The sequence below is a fragment of the Columba livia genome, chromosome 4, assembly GCF_036013475.1.
Source record: "Columba livia isolate bColLiv1 breed racing homer chromosome 4, bColLiv1.pat.W.v2, whole genome shotgun sequence".
NCBI lineage: Eukaryota > Metazoa > Chordata > Aves > Columbiformes > Columbidae > Columba > Columba livia.
In genome coordinates, this window is record NC_088605.1 from 16,362,528 (window position 1) to 16,389,178 (window position 26,651).

A 26,651-nucleotide genomic window follows, 5' to 3' on the forward strand; every position below is an offset into this window, starting at 1 on the left:
AAAAAAATCATTTAAAGAAAACAGACTTTGGCAATTCGAGTTCAGCTTTTGTTCATACGTTACCTGGAGCACGTTGCTGAAATGGGATCTGGTTTTTATCAAACGCTTTATGAGTACTTTCCCCCAGATTCACATTTGTGAGTTAATGCAGATAACTTTGCAAAGTTTAACTCGGGGAGGTCATGGCAAAGCGAGAAACAGTAGGCAAGCAATAGCCAGGCTCTCATCTTCCCGGGTCAAGCCCCGAAGCGCCATTGTTTGGCTTTAAAGACGACTGAATTGGCCGGGGGTGGTGGGAAGTGGTTTCCTGCCCCGCACCAGCTGCTCCTCCACCCGCTCTGCTTCGGACCAGCTGTCCCTCCACCAGCCGCACTGCTGTCCCCCGAGCGGCTCTCCCGGTGACCCGGGGCGGGCGGGGGCTCAGCCCAGCCTCTCTCCCTCCCTCCCGGGCGGCCGGCGGGGCTGTGCCGGGGGCGGGGAGGCGCAGGGGGCCAGGCTGCAGAGCTGTTTTCCCTGGCGGCGGGAGCGCAGCTGCCGCTGCTCCTCGGCGGCCCCGGGATGCCGTTCCGATCGGGCTCTGCCCGGGCGCGGCAGCGCAGCGTCCTGCTGGTGGGGAGCGCCGTGCTGCTGGCTGCCCTCGTCCTGGCCGTCGTGCTGGCCTCCCTCCTGACGCACGAGAAGCAAGAGTTGGGTCCCAAAATGATGAAGTGGAAGGACAGAGGGACCACTAAGAACCTGCAAGAGGTTATCCTGGGAAGATGCTACAGCTACGTGATGGCGCGGTACCCTGAGCTGGGGTGAGTAGCGGTCCTGGTCGTGCATCAGGTGTATAGAGTGAACAGCAGAGAGTTGGATCTCGCCCCCCCACAGCTGCATCCACTGAGTCTGTGGCAGAGTGAAATCAGGGGAGTAAGACCCCTGTTCTGGAGCAAAATGTACGAACTTAGACTGCAACTGCTGGTGTCCAACTGGTGTTTTTTTTTTTTCAAGTGTAAATAATCTTAATCCTAGTCCTAGGTCAAAACTCAGTCATAAATACATTTTGCAACTTTCTTAAAGCCAGCTAAAATAAAAACTAACAGGTTTTAGAACGTAGGCTTGAAAGCAAGTCTCTGTAAAGCCGATCTGCTAAGAATCTTGTAACATGCGATGCTGCATTCATGTAACCAAAATTACACAGGAGAGAGGAAAAGGAGGGGGTTCAACATAGATTTATAGGACAGACAAAGTTATTAGGAAAGCATTGAGAAATATCTTAGGATTATCCAAACGGGATGTTTTTAGCATGTGGGAAAGAGTTTGCGATGAGCACAGACAGCTGGCACGGACGGGTACAGATGGTTCTCATGACCAGCACAGCTGTCCTGGGCAAAACCTTCAGCTGGTGGTGGTCCCTGCTCAGCCCATGGCAGCAGGAAGGGCAGCAGGACCCCGAGCAGCCCACCACTCCGCCCTTGCAGAAGAGGACTCCCTGGGCCCAGGTCAGCAATATAGTATTAGGGCTGAGAACTGATTTTCTGATCCCTTTGCCACAGAGTCCCTGCAGGTACTGGGGACGCCCAGCCCCTCTGGACAGGACCCAGAGCAGCCAGGGTCTCTCAGCAGGGACCCAGCCATCACTTCTGTGGTACCAGCCACCCTATTTTGTGTCCTCACTAAGCCTCTGGCAGACTTTTCCACCATCCTGGGCTGAGTGCCATGGGGCTGCCCCACACCTCGGCCAGGTGACAGAACCATCCTTGTCTTCAAAAAGCCAATTGCCACCTCTTGTTTTCACAGCATTTTGCTGATGGGGACAAAGCCGTGTATAGTTTCTTCCATTTGGACTACTCTTGGCCTCGGATGTCTGGTGCTGTACAAAAAAGCTGATTTGCAGCATTTGAAGGGAAATGTACACATGGAAAATAATGTCCTGAGCATGCAGATGTTTAAACACATGCTTTACATTAAACATCTAAATGGGTTTAGTGAAGGGTGTTTCTCTTACAAATAAAAATAAAAAGCTCCTGAAGCTTTTGCAAGGTCATGTGCATGTTTCTAGAAGCACACATTAATTTGTTAAAGTATACACTCGATATTTATATCTTTAAGTATTTTGAACAGCCTTTACTGCTTACATTTGTTTCATTCAAATTGTGGTGCTGAAGAGGTAAAAACCACTTTTGTCCAGCTACTGTCACGTATGTTTATTTCATAACACAGTCTAAGTCTGAACTGGGACTAATTTGTTTAGGCAATTATTTCAAGGACACTTTTAAAAAAAATCACAAACCTGTGATCATAAGTTTTCAAAAGTGTTTGGTTTCACAAGGCGCAACATTTTGTGCTATTCTTAATCCAGCAGTATAGCTGGATAGCTTCATGACAGTGTGCTTACTTACTTTCAGACGAAATGACTTCAGTATAGTAGGAGTCTTTTTTGTTTTATTTTATTTCGGAGACATTTTTTTCTGAGACAGAGAGCACTGAAAAAGGAAAAATATACTTGTTTACATACACCTGAAATATTCAGGAAGTTCCTGAACAGAGAAATACATGTAGGTGCTTTTCTAGGAATCCAGCCTGAGATGCCTCATTTCTGATCCTGCTGAGCTTGGTACAGTTTGTCGTGTAACCAACCACTTCTGTCACCGGCACTTTCTGATAATGAAGTGGGTGCCTTTAGGACACATCAGAGAGCCCCATATCTTTCATCCTGCACTCTTTCATCATTAATGTGGGCCTTAGATCTTGCATAGTGTGAGATCTTTGGTGCACTTAATCAAAGAAAAGGAGTAGGAACAGGGAAGTGCAGGAACTCGGGCAGGCTTATGAGCTGAGCAAGCTGTGTCCTATACTCAGACAGGACTTTTGTTGTCACTACTCCCACCATAGGAACCTCACTGCTGTGGTTAGATATCTGCTGATTTCCTCATAAATTTGTCTATAGTCTCTTCTTGCCCTTTTAATCTTACACAAACATGCACGTTTGTTTAAAAAGCTCCACTTTTAGTAAACTCCTGGGAATTTCCTCATGTTTTTACCTTTTTTTTTTTTTTTGTATCAGAGCCAAGAGCCAACATCTTTGACAATATTTTTCTTTTTTTTTTTTAAAAAAAATAGTAATCTGTTCTGCCACAGTAGTTAGTGTGACTTTTACATTTTGAAGTGCCATATTTCAAATTTGAATAGCTGGCTAGTGTTGGAGAAAAGGTGGATTGTAGGTACATTAATATGGACTTTATAGTGTTTCTAGATATCAGAGATGGATTTAACAAGGGTCAGAAATCTACAGCTCCCGTTTAGCTCTACTTTTGCAACTGCAAGCTCTAAATCGTGTGATAAGGCCAGGGATGTGCTAACACACACATTCACCATCATGGCTGCTTTAATCCTAGCAGATACCCCCTTGTGCTCTTCCCCATCTCACTGTAGCCCCAGACACGGTCAGCATGCTCCAGTCACATTCAGATCTTTTCTGATACGAACTGTGGGCTGAACACAAGCCCAGTGAGGCCACTGGAAAGATGGTGCTGCCTGCAGTTGAGTTTTGTAAGGACCTCATACAATCAGATTTTATCCTGCTGATTCACTTATTCTCAAAAATCATAAAAACGTTCAGGTGCTGTATTGAACTTGCTCGCTAAAGAGCAGTTCTCAGGTACTGTATTCAGCACCCACTGATAATAGATTTGTTTAACTGCCTGTGTGTGATACAGCCTGTGGTTTTATTTCTGCTGCTGGCTGGATGGGTCTTATCATTTATACAGTTTCATGTGTTTCCTCTGTTAGTCTTCCTGTCTAGAACGGTCTTCATGCCGAAGTTGAGAAGAAACAAGCAGTAATACCAAATGCTTCAAATAATGCCTTTGTGGTATTAGCCTCATTTTTAGGAAAAGATGCAGATGCTAGAGCAGCAAGCTTTGGGGGTTTCGTTCCCTGCACATACAGTTGCCCATCTAGATACACACATTAAAGATTAGTATTTCTTTTTGACTTCCCAGGAAAATACTGGCTGCTGCCAGAAGGCAGGGCTATTACAAAGCAACAGTTTGTCACCTGTCAATAGTTTTGGTGTAGGTTTTTTTGATGTTGGTGGTGTGTTTGTTTGGGGTTTTTTGCCTCAACATTAACTAAAGCTGCAAGTTCTACTCGCACTAGTCTTGCAAAAATCCCATGCTCATAACCGTGGCCACTGGTATGTATTGTAGTTTTGCCTGAATAAAGGCCAAAGGCAGTTTGGGCTGAAGGAAGGATTTGACCGCAAATTACTTCGTCTCCTCTTTCCCAGTGACACGGACTCCCTCTTGTGGCTAACGATACCTTCGCGATTCTCATACTCCAGCTCTCGGGCATCACAAGTTTACGTTTCCAATAGTTTATCCCCTTCCCCTCTCGGAGGAGAGAAGCGCGCTGGGGTACACAGAGCTGCACACCCAGCAGCACCAGCTTGTGCTGGGCCAGATCCTTCAGAAGGTTAGTGCTGGGCAAGACCCGGTGTGGTGACCTAAGAACTTACCTGTCGCTCGGAGTGTGTTGTGATGATGGTCTTGCACCTTGATGCCTGCTGGGGGAGAACAGGTGGTAACAGATGTAGCATGAAACCTGTTGATATGAAGTTACCTGGTTCAGTTTTCCTCTTTGCCATATTTGAATTGGCAGGCTGAGGTCAGGTGTGATCGGCACTTTGTTACCTGGGGAAGGAGACACGAGAAGACATCTGAAAGGAGATCACAGACACTGATCCTCGAAATACAAACAATACTGCTTTTTCAGTCTAGAGATAAACTCATCTTACATTTGCAGCTCAAGAGATTTTTCATTCCTAAATAATGACTGCTCTCCCTTCAGATCTGCAGTTGCTTCTCAGTCTCTGATTCACCCAAGCTAAGCCAAGCCTTCAGAAGTGGCTGAAGTCAAACCAGCTTATTTTTTTCTAATCTCTGCCAGTGAGAAAGCATCAAAGATGCAGACAGGGAGCTAACTCAGTAATGTATGTGACTTTCCAGGCCCAGAAATCCCATTGTGTCTGACTAAGAAGTGCAAAAACCCACTGATGAAGACGCAAGATGTAGAACTTCCATATGTTTTTCATGCAGTGTTGTGTGGACACACAAGATATATTTCCCCCTTAAACACAATTGGGTCAACTGATGTTGGTTTTATAGTTAGTATCAAATTCATGTTATAACAAATTTTAACAGTCTATAGTTCCATGAAATTTAGTAGAAGTTGGTACATGGCCAGGAGAGCTTTGTCTTCTGACTGCATGATCATGATGTATTTTGCCTTTCCATTCCTTTGCAGCCTGTGGAGATGGAGATAAATTTTGTCAAAAAAAACCATATGGAACATAATTTTGTGTGAGATACTATTGCACTTGCAGCATAATTTCTTCCAGAAAGAAACCTGGGGTTTGTTGTATGCTTACTTTTGCGTTTTGCCTTTGTGCTTTGCTAGCCATTTTTAATTTAATTTCCTTGTATCTGTTCACTGATAGTTAACACATTAATATCAAGCACAGCACTAAACAACAGCCATTATTTGATTCAGTGTCACAAAAATCTTGTGGTTTGTTTTTATATAACCATGACATTGTATTGAAACTTACTCGAGATTTGGGTTTTCATTGAGGAAATATGCTTCACATAAGAGAAAACTTTACTGAATCACTGTCTTCTGAAGGGTACGGTGTTACTACCTAATGCCAATGCATTAGCATCCAATTAGAGTGCACTGCAGACTTCTAAAGTGTTTCAATTTAATATACACCAAAGTGCAAAGGATTTAGCTTTTCTTTATTTTAAAAATTATGCTTTCTAAAAAAATATATATAATTGTTACACCATCTTTTTTGGTTCCAGAAGAAATAAATGGCTTTATTTGTACTATCTGTGGAAAAAGACATGGAGTCCAGCTGGATAAGCTGAATGTGAACCACTAATGCGCCCTTGTGGCAAAGGCCAATGGTGTCTTGGGCTGCATGAGGAGGACTGTTGGCAGGAGGTGGAGGGAGATGATCCTTCCCCTCTGCTCAGCACTGGTGAGACACATCTGGAGTGCTAGGTTGAGTTCTGGGCTCCCCAGCGCAAGGGAGTCAGGGACTTGCTTGCAGCATGTCTAGGGAAGGACCATGAAGATGACTGAAGTGTCTGACATAAATTGACATGCTGAGAGAGCTAGGACTGTCCAGCCTGGAGAAGAGAAGCTCAGGGGGATCTTGTCAGTGTGTATAAATACTCCCCTGATGTGGGGAGTAAAGAAGAAAGAGAGACAGGCTTTTCTCAGTGATAACCAGTTGCAGGACAAGAGGCAATGGGCACTGACTAAAATACAGGGAATTCCATTTAAACATAAGACAAAAAACTATGAAGCTGATCAAAGAGTCAAACAGGATACCTGGAGAGTTTGTGGAGGTTCCATCCTTGGAGATATTCAAAACCAGACTGCACATGGCCCTGAGCAACCTTCTTGGAGCCAAGGGTTGGACTAGATGATGTCCAGAGGTACCTTCCTGTTCTTCTACTTCTTAGAAAATGCTTTTAGACTTAAAAGGGGTCTACTGGGTAACTAGCTAGGACAAACAGTGATGCGGAAATGTTTTGTCTCATCTGCAGTTGCAGTAGTGTTGATATCTGTTGCTACTTTTGAGTTGTCTCTCAGTATTAAGATGGGCACTTTATCATCATAATAACACAGTTTATTAAAATGCCCAAGTCAGAACATCTGTTACGTGCTTCTCCTCCCTACTTCATGTGCTGATGTGTTGACTTCATACCTTTTCTGTGTTAGCTTTTTTTAATGTGGAACATGCATAACTCTGTTTTTCATTTCTTCTGTCCTTCAATATTTATAACAAGGTTTTCTTTTAATGTTGTTTTCTGCTAACTTGTACATGAGTGGTTTTGACCTTTCAATTTCTTGGTAACTAATATATAATAATTTTAGCTGTTAACAATTGTTTTAGTCTTACTCAAATGAATGCTTCCATTGAAATATGCTGTAGTGAGCTTTAACAGGCAACTGGAATATAATATTTAGTAGGCACAAATTGACAGTTATTAGGACTTTAGGATTTAGAGGCAGGGCTACTGGTTCTATAGTTGATCCTTCAAATGAGTCCTCATGCTTTTTGAGGCTAATTTCCATAACTATTCTGGGTTGTAAGATAGGGTTCTATTGTTACGTCTTTCGAGGGGAAGTTCATTAGAAATAATTAATTTTCTCTTTAGCAAGAGGCAAGTTCATATGGCAGTGGCTAGCTGTCATTTATTTGTTCTTGAGATAATTATTTGCCAATATATTTATTTCTGCTCTTCTGGAGTATAAGCATCAATGCTAGACTGTGAAGGGCCATCCAAATCTGTCCAAAGTTCATCCTCAGTTCTGGAGAGAAAAATTACCCTCCCAGGTTGTAACTCCACTTGCAACAGAAACCTGAAATCTGAGAGTGCCCTGCAAATGTAACACCTCAGAGCTCTGTGGGGAAATGTAGCTTTGCTTTTCCACAGGGACAGGAGGAATAGATCCTTTGCGCCCAAGGGGTCAAATGAAAATCTCTGTCAAGTGTCCAAGGGTAAAAACAGATACCAAACATGCATCCCAGGAGATGACACGAAAATAAGTTATTAGCAAGGAGCTCACTCACACTCGTAGTAAATCTCCCATCTGTTCCCTTCTCCTTGTCTTGCTGACACATACCACCCTTGAAGCAGGGACTTCTCCTGACTTACTGCATTCATGCCACATCTCAGCAGTTTTAGTTCTATAAAAAAACACAACAAAGTGCAAATTCATGTTATGGGGAAAAAAAATCTACAGCAGCATCAAGCCATTCAGTGTGTCCCTAGTATAGCATACTTCTGTTTAGATCATTGCTAATATAAATGTTTTTCCAAGTTTAATATTAAAAATAAAACAATACTAAAAATACATCTTCTAATCAAGGGGTAGAATGCCAGCTTAAATTTGTTCCCTCTGTATCTGTTGATGACATGGCCTTTGCTTGGAAGCTTTAACTGTAGAGCAACTATGACCTTCTGTCAAAATGCAGCCCAGGTGAGATTTCTGCCCTTCTAGAGGCTGCATCCCCCTGCATCACTCAAAACACCAGCTGCTTAAGCAGATGCAAAATCCAGCCAGCAAAAAAAAAATGTGCTTATGTAGATAAACTCCTGTTTGGTTTATAGGTGCCACCTCTTGGCTCAGTGTTGTCCTGGAGCACCGAATCTCAACTCACATAAAATCCTCCAGGGGCTATAAACCAAAGCCACAAGTACACCTGCCCTTAAAACCTTCTCATTCCTGCCAAGGATGAAGCACCAGTGTGATGAGGAGTTGTCATTTGTTCCAGGTCAGTCCTTGTGCAGGAACATATATAGACCTGAGTTACACCCAGCAAAAATCTCACCTTGTACTTCTTTTTCCTGACATCCAAACTTCCCATTTCTGCTGTGGGGAATTCAGTTGCTCTGGTTACAGGCATCCTTTCCAGAAGTCATCTTTCTCTGAGGCAGATTTTTGGATTTCTGTCTTCATCCCTAGTCAGTTCCTCTGACACATCTTTACTGGCTTTTGAACTATTTAATTAACTGAGAGTAATACTTGCAAAATCAAGCTGCCAAAAAAATCAAGTATGTCATTCTCATATTGAAAAAAATCAGTTACCATAAATGTTAATGGTGGCAGATACTTTGCAATAATTAAACTAAGTGGGTAGTGACAGGCTAGTGCTCATTGAAGACATTGACACTGACAGTTCTTCCATGATTTTTTTTTCCTTCATCCTTTCCATTGGTAATTTTCCCTCTCTATCATCTTCATGTTAAAAGCAGCAGGCAGTGGTCTCCTCAAATCCTCAGCGATGACAGCGTATTGGGTGACCTCTCCTAATTCACATTTGTCTGATTTCTGCACAAAGATACCTGATGGGAGATTTTTAGGTGCTAGAAGAATAGGAATGAAGCTGATCTGTTGTATCCACATACCCATTTTCTGACTCAGGGCTCAAGAGCTGGGTCGGGCCATCACCCGGCATGAAGAACCGCACACATTCGGGGTGGACCTCAGCTCTGCTCCTGAGCAGTCCCTCTCCCACATGATGGCAGTGTTCTCCTTGCCTTTATCTGCTCCAAGGGACTGCAGAGAAGTCCAACCACAGCTGTCTGAGCTGGGCTTGGCAGCGCATCCAAAAAAGCTGCTCCACAGCAGCAGTGGGACATGGCAAGGCTGGTAGAAGGGAACAGCAGAAGGAAAACCAGAAATCTTTAGGGTAAAAAAGGTAGCAAAAGGATTCTGGGTTACAGGGAGCTTCCTCTCAGCACAGATATAAATTTATGTTCATTGCATATTTTTGACAACTTAAAGACATATCTACCCATAAACTCACATGAAAAAAAAATTAATATGGATGTATAAATTGCACCACTGCCTACAGCCATCACAGTTTACCTAAAAGAGGTAGATAAACTGACACACAGGTGAAGATGGGTCTGTTTGGCACAAAAATATTGCTACACCATTTAGATCTTTGATATGCATTCTCCTTCTGAAAGTTCTGAGCTTTGACAGGTGAAGATGATACCTTATGCTCCAAGTAGTGTGGATTGTTCTTATGCCTTTAAGCAGCTTTGTTATAACCACAGACTTCTCACTGACTTTTTGAAGAGCAAAATTTCTGAGTGCTTAGGTGCGTATCTGCATTACTGTTTTGGCTAATGAGCAAATGAGAAGGATTTTCTTATACAAATTGCAATTCCTGGTGAGGCTTGATCCCTCCAAAGGCCAGTTACACTAAGGGCTCAGGGGACAGTTTCCAGCTCTAACATCAGAACCTCACCACAGAGCCACAATTAAAATCTCAGAGTGGCCTGAAGACCTTGTCATGTTTTTAGAAAGGAAGCTTGGGACCCTGGAAAAGCGGCTGTTGACTGCAGGGGAGACCACGTCTCACCAAGGGAGTGTCTCTGCCTGGTAGAGTGATCTGAAAAACATGGGCAGAGAAGACTGAGTTCTCCAGGACAAAGCCTGGAAGTAATTTTTCACTTATAGATTTAAAATGGGTCCTATACTTGAAACACCTCTCTCAAATTTCTGAGTAAATAAACTAGAGGTAACACAGCCCAAGGAAACACTACCCTTCTGAACATGTTTTTAGCATCCAGTGTCTGTACAGTGCTGAACTAAAAGTAAGATATTGTTCATGGTGTAAATGAAATCAGCCAGGATGAAATTTATCCTTGCTATTATACCAATTAAATCAGTTTAAATTGAAGATGAGTTTGCTACATCTTATCTACTTAAAGAAAAAAAAATACACACACACAAAAAAATTATGAAGTAAAGAAAAAATATCCGTATTAAGAATGATTTTCCAGGTAGCTCAATGCCATTCCATTCCTTTAAGTGAAAAGATGCTCTTTCAAGGTTAGCCAGACCAGTGTACTGATATGCAAGAGATAATGATGCAGATGCTGTCCATTTTGCTAATATGCACATTAAAGTTTGGCTGCTAGGATAGCTGCTAATGGAAATATTCTTGGCCCCAGCTTCTGTTTGATAGATTAATGTGACATTCATATAAAAAGTAAATGGGTAGAAATACTCAAATTCATTGGAAAATGCAACTTGTACCCAAATGTAAGGACAAATGCAGGATATGCTTTGCAGTATATATAACATTCAGATTTAATAAGGAAATGTAGTTTTAATGGTTATTTGTATCCCAGCCCTTATTCAATGCTCTACTGAGGGCAGGATATAGTCTCTGACTCCAAAAGGTCTTAAGGCAAGTTCTGCAACCTCACTTTCCAGAGAAAGGGTTGCAGGTTCTGTTTTTGAGTTTACAGCAGGTTTCACAGTGTTCCTTCTAAGCCTGCTAGTTATTATTTCACATTTACCAGCACTTCCCAAACTCTTTTCATTAAAAAACCAGAAGTTTGCAAAAATTAAACATAAAATTAGAGTGTACTTATTTTACATGTAATTGAATTTAGATTAAATATCTATTTCAGCATAAACAAAGTTAGCCTCAAAGGAAGAAATCTATTATGCATAAAGATACAATATTTGCAGATAAGATGCAGAATTACTATGCAACCCAAAACATACGAACAAAAAGCAGAAAAGGAGAGCACACGAGCCCTGCAGCAGTGTGGTACATAAGCATGTTCACTGTGGTCTCCTGTATCTGAATTAGATAAGTTTAATTAGCTGCTAGACTGGTGATCTATTTTGCAAGAAAGAAAATGAAATGAGCCCATTCTGCAACTGAGAACTTCCAAATGAGAAGTTGAGAGCGCTTTAAGAGCACAGTTTGTTTCTCAGGCATTTTTTTTGGCAATGCAGATGTGCTTGTTTCAACCTGAAACTGTTCTTGCTGGAATTTTTAGCATACCAAGTGCCAGCAAACTTATACTACAGCAGACTACAACAAGTCTCTTCCCTTATCTCTGCTCAGTGTGAGTTAAATGTGGCACACGGGACAAATATTTTCTTGTGATGCTGGAGAAAGGGACAGGTGAAACTTTATTAGTTGTGTATATCTCAACAGCAAGGCTGGAAAGACTAGCATAGCTTTCTGGAGCTGGGATGAGCAAGTCCTAAAGTCTTCTCACTGCTTATTTTTTCCTGTATCAACCAAAATTACAATTCGTCGAGTTTCTATAAAAGCCCATCTTCATGCCTTATCATTCTTCTGTGTGGTACAACTGAAAGTATCATACTGATTACCAGCTATAGAAGAGCTTCCCCCATTTGAAGACTAAGCCCTATCACTTCTATGGCATTAAACATACAGTCTTGCTCAGCTCTGCCAGGACAGTGGATAAGGACTCTTCTCTCAGATATGAGTGACATCCATGCACATTGTCAAGTGCTGAGTTTGGTCTTGAAATGCTAGAAAACTGATGCTTTGAATTTGTGAGTCAGTGAGCTGCCTTGGCAGGATAGTGAATCACCTGGAGGGTTGTTGGTTAGTGCTTCTCATGGCCGTGACTTGAGTCCAGCAGCAGAAATGCTTTGTACTGTGTCTGTCACTTACTGCTCTGTTTTGGAAATAAAAAAAAACCACATATTTTTAATGATTCCTTGAAAAATATTTTGCCTTCTGAGACTAAGCTTTAAAATTTTGCAATATGAAAGGATGAATGACTACGTAACCAGCTGTCACCTGTGGCTGTTAACACTGTTACATATAACAGATTTTAGGAGTAGCTTAAATAGATGTGTATAAAAAAAGAGTCCTGCCAGAAGGACAAATCATTTGACAGATTGGAAAGTGTAAGCCATATAAATGTCTATGAGATATAAAACTATAAATTCTCTTTGTGATACTGTTGACTGTGCAAAGCAAAGGGGACAGCTGCCTACTCTGTAATGTCACCCCTTAATCAGCAGGAGCTCTCTATTTCAGCTGATTCAGTGTGGTAATGTTGTATTCCTATGAGGCAGGGAGAGGTATTTACAACTTCCCAACCCTTAATAAAGTACCAAAGATGGGACAATGGTCTCTGCGTTATTTACACAGTTTGTAGCCAGAGACAGCCTCCTCCAGCAGAAAATTTAATGCAGCCAAGTTAAATTCTGCTAAGTAGAACATGTGAATACTCTCTGACATGACAGTGCAACAGCAAAGCTGTGACTGCGTTCCCTAGAGCATCTGCAGTTTGTCGTCTTATTTCTACAGTGACTGTAACTGAAAGTGCCTTTAGGCTTCTGCATAAAAGACAACAGCCCAGTAAAAAATCATCATTGTTATTAGTCTTTACTTACCTGGAGGTAAATTTGGTTCCTATGAACAAGAGGTGTGGTCCCTAACACAGCTGGGGCCGCCGCTGTAACAGACTGGCATGGCAAGAAATGAAATTGGACATCTTCAATACTGTGTTAAGTTTTGGGCCCCTCACTATAGGAGAGACATTGAGGCACTAGAGAGAGTGCAGAGGAGGTGACGAAGCTGGTGAGGGGCCTGGAGCACAAGTGTGGTGAAGAGCGGCTGAGGGAACTGGGGCTGTTTGGCCTGGAGAAAAGGAGGCTGAGGGGAGACCTTAGCGCTGTCTGCAACTGCCTGAGAGGAGGTTGTAGCGTGGTGGGGGGTTGGTCATTTCTCCCAAGTAGCAAGTGATAGGACAAGAGGAAATGGTGTCAAGTTGCACCAGGGGAGGTTTAGATTGGATATTAGGAAAAAATTCTTCACAGAAAGGGTTGTCAGGCATTGGAACAGGCTGTCCAGGGAAGTGGTGGTGTCACCACCCCTGGAGGTGTTTAAAAGGTGTTTAGATTAGGTTCTTAGGGACATGGTTTAGTGCTAGAGATAAGTTATGGTTGTACTCGATGATCTGGAGGGTCTCTTCCAACTGAAGTGATTCTATGATTCTGTGTGGCCAGAGCTGCCCTGGTTGGCCATACAGCCAGACACCCTCCCTTGTCCCTGTCCCCAAGCCCTATCCTCATTTCAGACAGCACTGTACGGTGGCAATACCCAAGCTTGTTTTGAATCAGCAAGGTCAGGCTGTGGGATATTTTCAGCCCAGGTAGAGCTCTGCAGCATAATGTACTTGGCTGCCCCAAAAGTGAGAGATGAGGATGTATCCACCATAGACCCTTCACAGAGGGGGACTGGAAGAAGCTGGGGCATGGAAACCTGCTGTAGTAACCACCTTAGTAGTTTGACCTCCCAATAACCAATATATATATTGCTAAGTTAGGTTTGTTACTGCATAAATAATGACAGAAAGAAAGGAAAGCCAGGGACATCTTGCCATGAATTGCCTGGTCCTTCCTGGTATGGTACTGGGCTGGGACTCTGTAGTGTGTCTGATAGAGGCTTTCCCTCTAGTACATGGTGCTTCCAGGTGACCTGGCTTTCTTCTGGACCCAGATAGAGAAAAGTCTGGCCTTCTCATCGTGTAATGTTTATTTTCTATCAAATTTAGGAGGGGAAGGAAGAGAGTTTATCTACAGACAGTGAGGAAACAGACAGAAGCTGACAGGTTCTGGATCCAGGAGTTTAGACATGGCCGGTGTAAAACAAACAGCTCAACTCTGCATCCCAGTTTGCCCCTCTGATGCTCAAATGGGCACTCAGTAGAGATCTTGATCAAGTTCTGTAGTAGGAATGAGATCAGACAACTGTAGGGAAGATTAACTTGGTAATTATTTCAACTATTTACTACTGTTTTTCTTAATCTCTTTAGGCCTATTTTTAAGAGTAATCAAATTCCACATCCTACCCATTACCAGTACCAGCTGATAACAAAGCCTGCAGCTGTATGTCTGTCATGTACTAATTGATCAGTGCTATTTTTATAGTATTCTGGAGGCATTAGCTTCTTCACAGAAGACAAAGTCCATTCTTCAAAGGGCTTTTAGTGGGAACACACTGGGAGGTGATTGCAAACAGTGAGGAAAGAATGGGTGAGTCAAAGACAGTCACAATAGCTCCATTCAGACATGCAGACAGCAGGATAATGCAGACAGCGTTTTAAATTTACATAGAAATAGGGAAGAGAAGGATGCAAAATCACTGCATTGCTGTCACAGCTGTAAGGAGAGGGGCAAGCTTTCCAATAGGCCTGAAACTGCGGGAGCATGAGGAAGAAGGGAAGCGCACCCAGGGGGGACAGCCCTGAAAACAGATACCAGACAGACAATAATTACCAATTATCTTAATGAGAAGTTTTCATTCATTAACTCAAGTACAAGAAAACAAATGTCCTGAGCCATCCCAAACCTTATTATAGGCTGCAGTTTCAGGAAGGGAGCATGGCACTACTTCAGCAAGGAGATACAATTGCTTGCCCGCCCAGTGCAACACATTTCCTCCTGGTAGTAAGAAAGGAGCCCTGCTTCTGTCAGCAGAGAGGAACTTTATTTCCTAGGCTGACAAAGTAGCAGCTAAAGAAACAAGTGTAGGCCAAGGTGATAGGGTTATGTCATGGCATGAAGCAGTTCTCCTCATAAATTTAGTGGAGTTCCTCTGACTCACGCCAGTGAGAGCAAGAAGGCCAGCACCTGTAACGTGGTGGAGGATCAGGAGACTGAAAAAACCAAGCACCTGATTTGGATCTCAGTTACACGTGTGCAAATCACTTGTGGCTCCAGCGAAGTCAATAGCTGCAAATTAGTGCATAAATTAAAGTAATATCAGGTCCAAAACTGCCAGACCTCTGCTTTTGTTTTAGATAAAATTATAGATATTATTTCTGTGGAGTCGAATGCTCCGCAGGGAGCATATTTTCAGCTCACTGTACCTGAGGAGGCAGTATCCTTCAGCCGTATTTTTAAAATGTACAAGCTATGTTCTGCCACATTTTATTCTCATGACTTGGTATGAATCAAGACATTTGAAATCAAGAAAGCAAGAAATTTGATATTCTTGTTACATTATATCAATGCTGCTCTTTTTAAGGAACAGAAACAGAGAGCATTCAGATATTGCAATTTTCAGTAATTTAAAATTCAGGAGAAATAGTGATATTAGAACTGCTCTTTCCTCAGTTTATATTCAATTTGCTGAAGATTCTCTGCATTTTGTAGTGGACAATGTATTTTGGTGTCTGAGCATAGTGGGAACTCTCTTAACGTCTGATCATAGTGGTTGACCACAACAGAAGGACATCCTTTCACAGTCAGAAATACTAATTAACTATGTTTAAATCTTTCAACAGAGATAAGGATTGCCTAAAAATATGGGAATCATTAAAACACGCGTTCATTTACAAGAATCCCTGTAATATTACATCAGAGGATTATGAGCCTTTAATGGAGTTGGCAACTCATCCTATACCCTGTAACAAGGTAACCATACAATACACAAGGAGGATTGTTGTGCAGCGACATGACTGTGCAGTGCTCTGGGTGGCAGATCTTGTCTGTAATGACTGTGAGTGTTTGTAGTTCGATGAGGATGATATTTTGCTCTCAGGCTTACTGCAGTAGTGTGGTCCCCTTTGGATCCCAGTGACCCTGTTCATTCTCTGTGGCTGGAAGTTGTCCCTGTGTGAGGCTTGCCCCAAACCTCAGTACCGGGGTTGTGCTGGTGAAGTGATGGAGATGCCCCTGTTCCCTGAGCACACAGCACTCTGTGACAAGCATGCTGTCATGCCTTTAGAGGGACCTGCTTCCAAACAGCTGCTCTTCCATGTGCAGCTCAAAAGCACACAACAAATTAGCTATATATCCTGCAAGAACTAGCCAAAACCTTTCAAAATGCTTTACAGGCTGAACACATCCATTTCCACGAAAAAATAACTGCCTCAAAAGATTTTGGAAATGGGAGCGTGGGCTGCAGAAATAAGAACTGACCCAATAAAGTAAATTTGCAGCCCCTCAATAAAAGCTAAAACTCCTTCATTATCAGGAAAACCTTTTGTTTTTCTCCAGGAATACTTCCTGACCAGCTCTAATATAATTATCACTTATTAGACATTGTACCTTATTTCACAGTCACTGCTTTGGAGCAAGACAAGTGACCTTGTTCATCGTTATACAAAATCCAATCAAAATTTCCTTACCTTGGAGGACACCTTGTTGGGTTATATGGCTGATAGGGTTTCATGGTGTGGAGACCCCTCTGACCCAGGTAATAAGTCCTATTTTTGCAGAACAAATATGAACACTGGAATTCCAGATTATTTTTTTGTCTTGTTTATCTAGACCTAAACACAACTACACAATCCTTTTCACATATTATTTTATTGTAATTTAGTTTAAAACCATAACTGTATTTCTGTCCCACGTTATAGAAGACTGAAAATAATACTTAGTTCTCAGGTTAATTTAAAAACCACAACTTTGACTGTTATTAAAATACCAAGTTGTTGCTTGAACTAATGGTCACATCTAGCCCTCCTTATTTAGACTATGTGCTTTCTTCCTGTGATTTCTGTGGGACAAACTGAAAAACAAGAATGCCATTCAAATAGCTCTTGGCCATAGGACAAAGTGACGGGGTCAGCCTGTAGGTATCCTGAGGTTATTGCTGCTGCATGGCTCCTGGCTTGGTGCTTAAGGCTAGCAACCTCTAAACTGGGCTGGAATTACTGAAAATCTTGGGCAAAGTTTAATTTCTCAATGCAATCGGATAGTATTTGTCAAGAGCCAACCTGTTTCTCACATTTAGGACTGCATGTTCTCCATTCTCCGTTTTCTGAAATGATTTGCATACAGGGCCTGCAGCTACATCCCTGAAATGTGGATGAGCAAACAGGAACACTTTGAACACATACAAATCCTCTTAGAGCTCTTTCTTCATGTAGCCCTCCTGCTTTGGTGGGAGGAAATCTTTTTGCAGTCATTAATCAGCTCTCAAAGCCATATAAACATTGCAACAATATTCATTCTAACCCTATCTATTCTATAAACATATTTTTTTCTCAGGAATCAACTATGAGTCTTGTCCAAAACGAAGTGAATGTGAGAGCAACCCTAGCTCTGTATTTTGGAAAATGGCATCTAAGCTGGTAAGATCTAGAATAAATCTCTCTGAATCCAAGAATATTGAAAGGCACTAAGTTCCTGACACTGCCAAAAATGTGAGTTTGCAGATTGGACTTAAAACATGGAATAGTAATATCAGCTTTAGCTTCAGGTGCTAAAAATCATAGCATTGAAAATGTTTATTTCCACGGCCCCATATTTTCTGTACAATATTTAATGTCAGTGTAGTTTGGACATTCTTATTTGTGCACAGAAACTGTGTGCCACCACCTTAATTAAGTCACAGGGCTGAAACTGACAAAATAAAACTCGCTTTAGCATGTTAACGTTGAGAGCAGTGCCCAAATTGGCACAGAAATTTTCCAGGCAGCTGAGAATCCCCTTTTACCTTCCCGGCATGAACTTGAAGAACGTGTCCTCCCACACGGGATCTGGCAGGGTTCCTGTGCTGTACCCACCCGTCTCCAGGTGCCAACTCCCGTCAGATGACTGAGACCCTGCTAGTCTGAGTTAAGCAGCTACCCTGGCTTTGTTGGATCAGCACTTCACAGAAAAAAAAACTACAAGAAAAACTGCTCCCCTGAATCAGTTTAATTTTACATCTCTCTCAAGACTTCACCCTTGATGTGATTGTGAGTAGATGACTGCCCAGGTGGAAAACAAGCATTCCTGTATGCTTCATTTCCCATGTACGTAAGAAAAAGTCTACTCACCATGAAAAAAAACATTTTCTGGCTAAACTAGTGTACCTAAATTTTCCGAGTTCAAAACATTTTCTATGGTCTCCTTAATCCCCTCAGTTCTGGAGTCCATGGGGATAAATCACCATACAGAGTCAGGCTTGCTTGACTGCAGGCTTTTGAGTCTGAATAAATTTAGGATCTACTAAAACTCATGCTTATTACATTAGCAAGTTACACATAATGAAACTTCCCTGCAGTTTTACTGCTCTTGAGATCTGAGTTTGAGCCACATTGTTTAGATGTAAGAGGACTTGGAAGATTTGAGAAGTACAGTCACCCGTGTTAGCTTTTCAAAAATTTTTTGTCTTACCAAAGGATTGCAGATCTAGAGTGGGTAATTCATGTTGTAGTCTTTAAATATTTGGACATGAGTTTTAAAGAATAAGAGTAGTGATTATGCGATCCAGTAATCTAAAAATCAAATCAAACAAAACTCAATGATGAGTTTTGCTAAAACCACTGGGGAGAAAATCCCAAGCCACAAGAGAACACAGAGCATGAGTCACAAGGTAAAGAATGCATGATGGTTTGTGTATCCTTAAACTAGTGGTATCTCTGTTCCGGCTTGTCTTCACCGCCCGAGTTAAAGCAGTTCGAGGATTATTCCAAGTTAATACAGCCCCATCAGACAGTTGTAGCTGCTGAGGCTTTGGAAAGTCCTGTAAAAACAGAAAACAGCAGTGATAGCAAAGTTGCTATACCCATCCTAGCAACCACAGGCTGCCAACTCATAGCTAGCTAGTGCAGTTTTATCACAGTTTTGCCATAGCCTTTAGAGGTTTGGGTTTTTTTGCACTGAAATGTTCTGCAAAAATATGGCCACATGCCCCGAGTCTGACCTGGCATTGCAAGTAGTGTCAGAGCATAATGTCCATTTGTTTTGTTCAGTTTGCAGAAGCAGCCTGTGGTGTGGTTCAAGTGATGCTCAATGGGTCAGTAGAAGCTGGAGCTTTCAGAAGCAGCAGGTATTCACTCAACATGTTACCATCCATGTTTCTGTGGGGCCTGCATGCTGGTGAACGTGTCTTTGCCAGTGACTGCCAGTGCAGAATTAATTTTGGAAACCTTATATAGGGGTCTAAACCACTGGCTGTTATAGAGCTGATGATTCACTAAACTCCTTCTGTACATGGCTGTAACTGAAATCCTTCAGAGGGTATGAAGGTGGAGGATCCAGTATGCTCTTACTGCACAAACTAACTTTATTATTACAGTTTATTTATTCATTACACATGAATGGCGTGGAGCTGACTGGATTTTACCCATCCAGACTGTGCTTCCTTGGGTAACCTGCTTGGAAATGCAGCCTTCAGTAATATGGAGAGATGAAGATTATGCTGGTTGGGGGAACAGCTGTGTTAGTTTCCCTCACACCAAATGAAATCATCAGCCAATAAACTGAACAGGCACTAAAGATGGAAAAACTTCAGCTTGTTTCAGTCTGCAGACAGTTTCAAAAGTTCTCCTGAAAGTGAAATGAGGATTGGGAGAAAATATTTTACCATAAGGCAATTAAATAGTCTATGAAAATCCATTGGCAAAATAATTTTCTTTCACTGAAAATAAAAGCAGGACTAATAAGTGCTAATATTTAGGGAACATACTCTGCATGTCTTTCTCAGATAACTAGGAATGTTTTGCTTTATTGTGTTCTGTTCTTACAGCATCTTTGGAAGTATTGAGATCTTTAACCTAAATCCAGATAAAGTCTCTGAAGTGCACATCTGGCTTATGCATGACATTGGTGGACCTCAAAGGTAAGTCACACCAGAACAAAACAATGAGCAGTGTGTAGAAGGCAGATGGCACAGCTCATTGTTGATGAGTGACTGTCTAAGAGTGACACTGTCTTAAACCTGATCACAAAACCTGCTCTACATTCACTCTCCTAGCTGCTCACATTAATGGAAAGAATAACATTTGTACTGTTGTTTTCTTTAGTATTTTTAGTAGGTACTGCTGAACAGTTATAACTAGGACAAAGATTTTGTTCCTTGCTTTCAAGAGGTCCCATGACCTTTTAATTCCCTCCTACTCCACTGAGCTCTACAGACCCTTATTGTGGCTGCAGCTCTGAAGCCACAGAGCCTGCCACGTTTGCAAGAGTGAACTGCTGGCAAATATGTTTGTTAAGAGGAATAATATAGTTGTGCTGAGTAGAACAAGCTTTGATAAAATCATTTTGAATTCTGGAACAGCTTTTCCAGAAAGGTTGTGGAGTCTCTATCTGTGTACATATCCAAAACACAACTGGGTCCTTGGCAACCTGCTCTAGCTGATATTGGTTGGAGGATCTCATGCAGTACCTTCCAACCTACATGATTCTGTGATTTTTAATAACAAATCTGTAGTGTAAATGCTTACCATGGAATTACTGATACCAGAACAGTGACCTCGAATCACACCTGAGCCTTCCTGAGTGACTTTTTTCATCCCGATCAGATCCATCTGCAGATCTATCCCATTTCAAGCACTGAGCATGACAGTCAGTGCCTTAGACCCCTATCTGTGGTTCTGGTGTTCTAATGCACTGCTGTGGTTTCTCTGGTTCCTAAGAAACCCTGTGGTAGGAGCAGCAGCTGTGATGCATCACAGCTGGCTGTGATGGTGCAGTGCAGCTCAGGAATGTGTGGACCCAGCAGAGCCCCTTGCTCAGACAGCCCCACCGTCTGACACAGACCAGCTCCGGTGTTGCAGCCCATCCCTTAGCCCAGACACCCAGAAGTGTCTCTTTGTCACACAAGCTGGCATCTATACCACAGCTCACATGCAGGCAACTGTCCTGTGGTCAGCATGCCAGACCTAGTCTTGTGGCCATTCCATAGAGGCTTGCTGCAGGGGAAGACATTGAATAATCCCTACTTTAGCTCCCCCAAACATGGCTCTTTATCCTTTCTCCCAACATCAGAAAAGCCATCATGTTCCTCCTCAACAGGTTCAACAATCTGGTGCCCTGCCAGCCTTCTTAACACATACTCATTGGGTCCCAAGCTCACGGCAGTTTCCTTTTTATTTTCTACTTACTTCCAAGGAGAAAGTGGGAGCATAGCTCCAATATACGTATCCCTTTTATCGTCTGATTTGTATTCCATGTTGAATCACTGATAAAATCTGGCAAGTCCAGTGAAGAAAGAAGAGCTGGCTCTGCTTTCTGCTAATACCATATGCTAGGAACTGGATTTGCCCCAATATTGTATTATTGCTCTGATGTGTGTCCTATACTTGGACTAGCAGATGATTTTTACCCCAAGGTAACAAGTCTTTTACAGTGTCTCTGCATCTGTGACATTTGTCAGTCCTCTTACTACAGCTCTGGGGCTCCTTGGGCTGTTTCAAGCAAATTAAGCATAAAGATCTCAAAGGTATGACATTGCTACATGCTTCGTGAAACCATTAGCTGGATGGAAACAAAACAGACAAGTTAGGGCTTGTACCAGTAGAAGAGTGGTTGAAACAGCCCCTTGTCAAAATAGAGTAATAGCAGCCACAGACTGAATCGAACAGATAGGAGCTCATAGTCTGCTTCCTACCATGTTTTCTATCTTCTTTCTTCACTCTCATGTCCTACCTGGGACTTAGCTGCTGGTTTTCATGATTGGCCCTTTCTCATCACACAGAGGACTTGATCCCTTTGTTCTGCCACAGATTTGAATGAGTCTTATATCATGCTCCTGTGGATGGAGAAAACCAGCATCTCTGGAGCAGTTCTAGAGCGCATTGAACTGTCAATGGAACCAAGTTATTTCCCACACATACCTTCCTGCACAAAGTTCTTGTGCAAGAGGTACAGAACATTAGCAAACTAGCTTTTAAAGAGTCTTATGTGAAATAAAGCAAAGTGACATAGTGTGGAATTTAGCTGAGCTTCTTGTACAAACATGGAACACAAGTAACGAAAGACTTTTCTCTCCAGTGAATCCTGCTCAGGTCATTCCATAAAGAGGTTAAAAAGCATCTTAGAAGAGCGAAACTTTAAGATCACCTGTGTGGACAATTACAGGTAATTACCTGCACTTATTGGTGACAACTCGCTGACGTAAAACTAATATTGCATCTCCCTCTAGACTTGTAGGTTTAGAGCAAGCTAGAGCAGCCTCCCCTCTTACTGCCATCACATCCCTTGGCTGTGGCTGTGTGCTTCTCAGGGGCTTCCACTCACACTGCAGACCTCATGTTGTTGGGGTCTGGGGCTTGGTCTCTGCCCTGCACTTGCCTTTGAGCATGTTCAGTTGCCTTCAGGGAAGGAGCAATCCAACCTCCTTCAACAGATTTTCATCTGACCAGACTTTTACTTACAATAATCAGAACTGAATAGGCAGCTTTCCTCCCTGCTGCATGTAGATGACACACTATGTCAAGGATAGCCCTTACTTCCTTCGCTACAGTTTGAGTTTACTTTTTGTCCAGCTGCTTTGTCAGAGAGTGAGGCACCAGACGTGACAAGCATTACTAATTACTGTAATTCACCATTGTCAGGAGAGAAAAACAGGAGTCTGGGAAACAGCAGCCCAAGTTCTGACTTGCCTGAAGTCTCTGTCTGCCTGCCGAGGACATACAAAAACCTGAGGCCCTTGTGGGTTCAGGGACCACACAGACCAAAAGTGTCCTTTAGTAACATTAGAAAAGCAGCAAAGGTTCAATATTACCCATATCTTATCTGTCAGAAACAGCTTTTCTGAGTGAAGAACTCGTACTTGGATAAGAACATTTCTAAGTAAACAAGCATTTCTGCAAACTACTGAGTTCATGACATTTGTTTTAAATAAGGAAAAGTTGGTCTGCAAAGGAGACAAATGCACTATCTACTGATAGGACTTCAATCCTGAAGGCAGAGCAATATATTATTGTTTAGGTATTGCTGAACATGATTAATGGGTGCTCTGTAGATTGTGAAAAAAAAATAATACTGGTGTGGTGCATAAATCTGCCAAATTGTGATGCTTGTGCACTCGCTTTCCCTTTGGGTAAATGCAGCCTTTAACCAATACTCCCAGGACCTGTAGGCAGGTACGGATTATTTTGGGCTATGATGAAATAAGCTAAGGGGCAAGGGAGGAAGGGGAAATATGTGGTAGCTTAGATCACTCGTGGTTCAGCGCAAGGAGAATCCCCTGACACATCAGGAAGGGTTGTGGACACACTTGTTGCTATGGCTCACAACTCGCTTCTGAAGATAGAATAACAAGTAGGGCTTTTTGTCAGAGCTCAACTAACACACATATAAAAAACTGTGTAGAGTAACACAGACAATTAGTTTTACTATTTCATATAAAGAGCAATAATAAAATAAGCAATTTACATGTGCAGTACAACTCTTCAGGATAGGCCATGTAAGTTAGCTTCACTCCCCCAAAGTCACTGCAAACAGAACTGTGAAGTTCAAGATCAGCTGAGCTTCTGGCTTTTCATACCTCATAGCAATTGATGCTGATCATTTTCTCTTGCTTTTGTCCATGTCAGCAGTGTATTCCAGAAGTAACTCAAAAAATAGATTCACTGGATATACTTCTAGTAAAAAAATCTAGTATCTGACAGGGTTAGCAACAGCTTTACATTGTGGCAATAGGGGTTACCACTGAGTAAGCAAGACGGGGAATTTCCAGCGTGGCAGTAACTCCATAGTCTGTGCAAGAGATCTGAATTCTTTTTCATAATTATTTTTTGTTATCTCCGCATAGCTGACATGCTGTGAGTTCACAGCCTACTTTATTTCATACTCACTTGCTCTTGTCCTTAGCACCTATAAACGCCAAAGTTATCTTTCTGCAGCAAGATCTAAGAAATGTTATCCTAATAAAAGACATCCACTTGATGAGCAGAGATGTAACGTGCACTTTGTCTTCCATGTTGCATTTAGTAACTGTGGAGTTATGCTATTGTACTTGCAAAGTGGTTACCCAATATATATTTGTTTTTGTGTTTTATCACAGGCCAGTTCAGCTCCTTCAGTGTGTGCATAACCCTGACCACACAGACTGCAGACTTTGCACCAACACCACGGCAACCCCATGAAGCAGAGTCCTCTGCACTACTGAAGACTCTCATTATTTGTGTGTAAAGCTGGAAAAGATGTCGCTACATAGCTTAGGGTGATAAGTAGTAGCGTGGTGTGTACAGAGTCCGCAACCAGAAATCCTTGCTGTGATACTAACACAGCCCAATAGCAGGAGACGATACTTTAACTGTGATTACTGTACACACACACAAACAAACATACTATTTCAGAGGGGTGGTGGGCATGTTCAGTGGCCAAGGGCAGACGCCTTGCCCTGGTTTGCTCCCTCCTGTGCCGCTCCCCTGGCGCCCAGAGGTGCTGAGCAGGGCCCTGGAGTGTGCACAGAGAGGAAAGAGACTTCCCAGCAGAGGCAGAACTTTGGTGGATCAGCACTCAGCTTCCTCCCTGCTGGAAGTCTGGATGGGAAATGACTGGAGCATGCCACACTGTCCCTGCGTCCCAATGCAACATCCCCCAGAGGGGAACATTGCCCAGTGGCACATGGTATAAACCATGTTTTTCCCAGGGACTGTGGCACCTCTGAGCAGGTAAAGCAAGTGAGGGAAGAGGCAGAGCGGTTCTTACCTTTTAATGGGCATTACAGTAAGTGGAAGTGGGTGGTAGAGAAATGGCTGAGCTGAGCCAAGAAAAGACCAGAAACCGCTCAGAGCGTTGCCAGCATCTGTAGAACAGGTTGAGTGTGTAGCTAGGGAGAAAAAACAGCAAGAGTGACTCAGGCAACCCCAATAAAATCCTACTGGAAACACCACTGCAGTTCAGATTACATTTCATTCTTAATATAGCAGTAAGGATAAGCCTTCCAACTCTCGTAAAAGGTCCCTGAGGCCACAGCTTGGGCACCCACTGAAATAGAGGCAAACATCAAAAGGTTGCCACAATGAGGATTCTCTCTTGACCTCTATTTCTGAGGTGAAAGGTGATGCCTTGTGGTGTATAATTCACAGGCATGGACATGCTGTAGCACACTGAAACTGCAGGTTTCATTGATTTCCACTTTGCCAGTCTCTCATGCCTATTCAAGTGCAGTGTTTATAACAAAATAAAGACTAGAGGCCAGCCTGTGGCCTCGGCTCTAGTGCCTTTGTGCAGTGCCATTGGCACTAAGTGAACAGAACAGGCTTTACTACAGATATACTCCTAAGTGTTGCAGTGTCATTGTAACCAGAAATTGCCAATCCCTTAGGCAGACTGAGGTTTCCATGATCCCAGAGGCAGAAGGTTTTAATACTATATGTCTTAGTGACTACCCAGAAGGTGAAGCATCCTTATGGAACTGTGCAAGCTGCTGTGATTTTGAGCATCTCTAGATAAACCTTTGCTTTGTAATACACAGTCCTGCACTGAGCATAGCTGGACCAAACCCATGACCTCACCCATAATGTTTACATTAAGTGAAATGTATTTTTATTTGCACTCTGTTATGTAACTGCCTAGATGCATCAATGCAGACATATACCAATACTTTCAAAAAGATTATTTCTGACTATCGGTCAAGCGTTCTTCTTTGTGCTCACTTTTGTACCTCTTTTATTGTAATACAAAACGTTGACTGCAAAACAGATCTATAATAAAATTGCTGATGGTGAACATTAATTCAGTTTCACATTCTACTTAATCTTAAACTGAATGTGAAAATAAGCCACTTCCTAAAAATAACTCAGAAATTCATTCAACATATGGAAGTCCACATATTCCCACTCAGGAAGCAGAGGAAGGTCACAGTGCGTGTTCTCCTCTAACTGTACTCTCGCTACCTCACTCTCCATCTTGTACAGAGCAGTCGTCTTTGTAGGTGGATGGAAGTGAAACATCCTGTTCCTTTTCAACACAGACATCCAAATATATATGTTGTTCTCAGCCATATGAGTTAAGAAAGATGACCGTTCTTATCAGTGGTTACGTAGTAAAATGTTAAGAGGCAAATCTGTGTTTTTGAAAGCTGAGATGCACAAGTAATACAGACAACTGTGCTGGAGTAAATGACAGCTTTGTAACAGGTGGTCTTTCTTTTAAAAGTATATAAAAATGACACAACTTCACAGGAAACTTGGCAATAAAACACAATTAACAATGGCAGTTGCCTGGTTTCATTCTGACTGGTTGCCAAGAAGGGCTGCAAATTTTGTGGATTTGCAGGTGGATGTACTGGGAAGAGGGTGCAGAATAGTAATGGCTCATTTGCTTTTCCCCTCATTAGCACCTGTTGCAAAGGGAGAAGAGTCAGGTCAGGTACTGTGGCTATCACACACTCTGGATACGCCTCAGTCCCTTTCCCCAATGCGGCTCCCCAGGCCCACAAAGGTTGGTGTCATCTGCTGTGCCATGCTGCTTGCCCTTAAGGAGCATTAACATTGTCCCACTTATGAGTACAGGTGCATCATAGGTGTCCCGTTAACACACACTCCAGGCTGTGCTGCTCAGGTTACACGTACAGCAGAACATGAGTGACCTTATTTCCAACAAGTAAAGAGAAG

General features: G+C 42.4%; 1 protein-coding gene across 1 annotated transcript; it reads left to right on the forward strand.

Moving 5' to 3' along the window:
* The first annotated feature begins 390 nt into the window (after positions 1–390).
* On the forward strand, positions 391–26,253 carry LOC135579336 (ADP-ribosyl cyclase/cyclic ADP-ribose hydrolase 1-like). Its single transcript, XM_065060579.1, has 8 exons — positions 391–797; positions 15,648–15,777; positions 16,426–16,561; positions 17,359–17,441; positions 19,050–19,126; positions 19,826–19,918; positions 22,075–22,161; positions 24,092–26,253. The coding sequence occupies exons 1-8, from the start codon at positions 559–561 to the stop codon at positions 24,171–24,173; spliced, it is 927 nt and encodes a 308-aa protein (XP_064916651.1). The 5' UTR covers positions 391–558; the 3' UTR covers positions 24,174–26,253.
* The last annotated feature ends 398 nt before the right edge of the window (positions 26,254–26,651 follow it).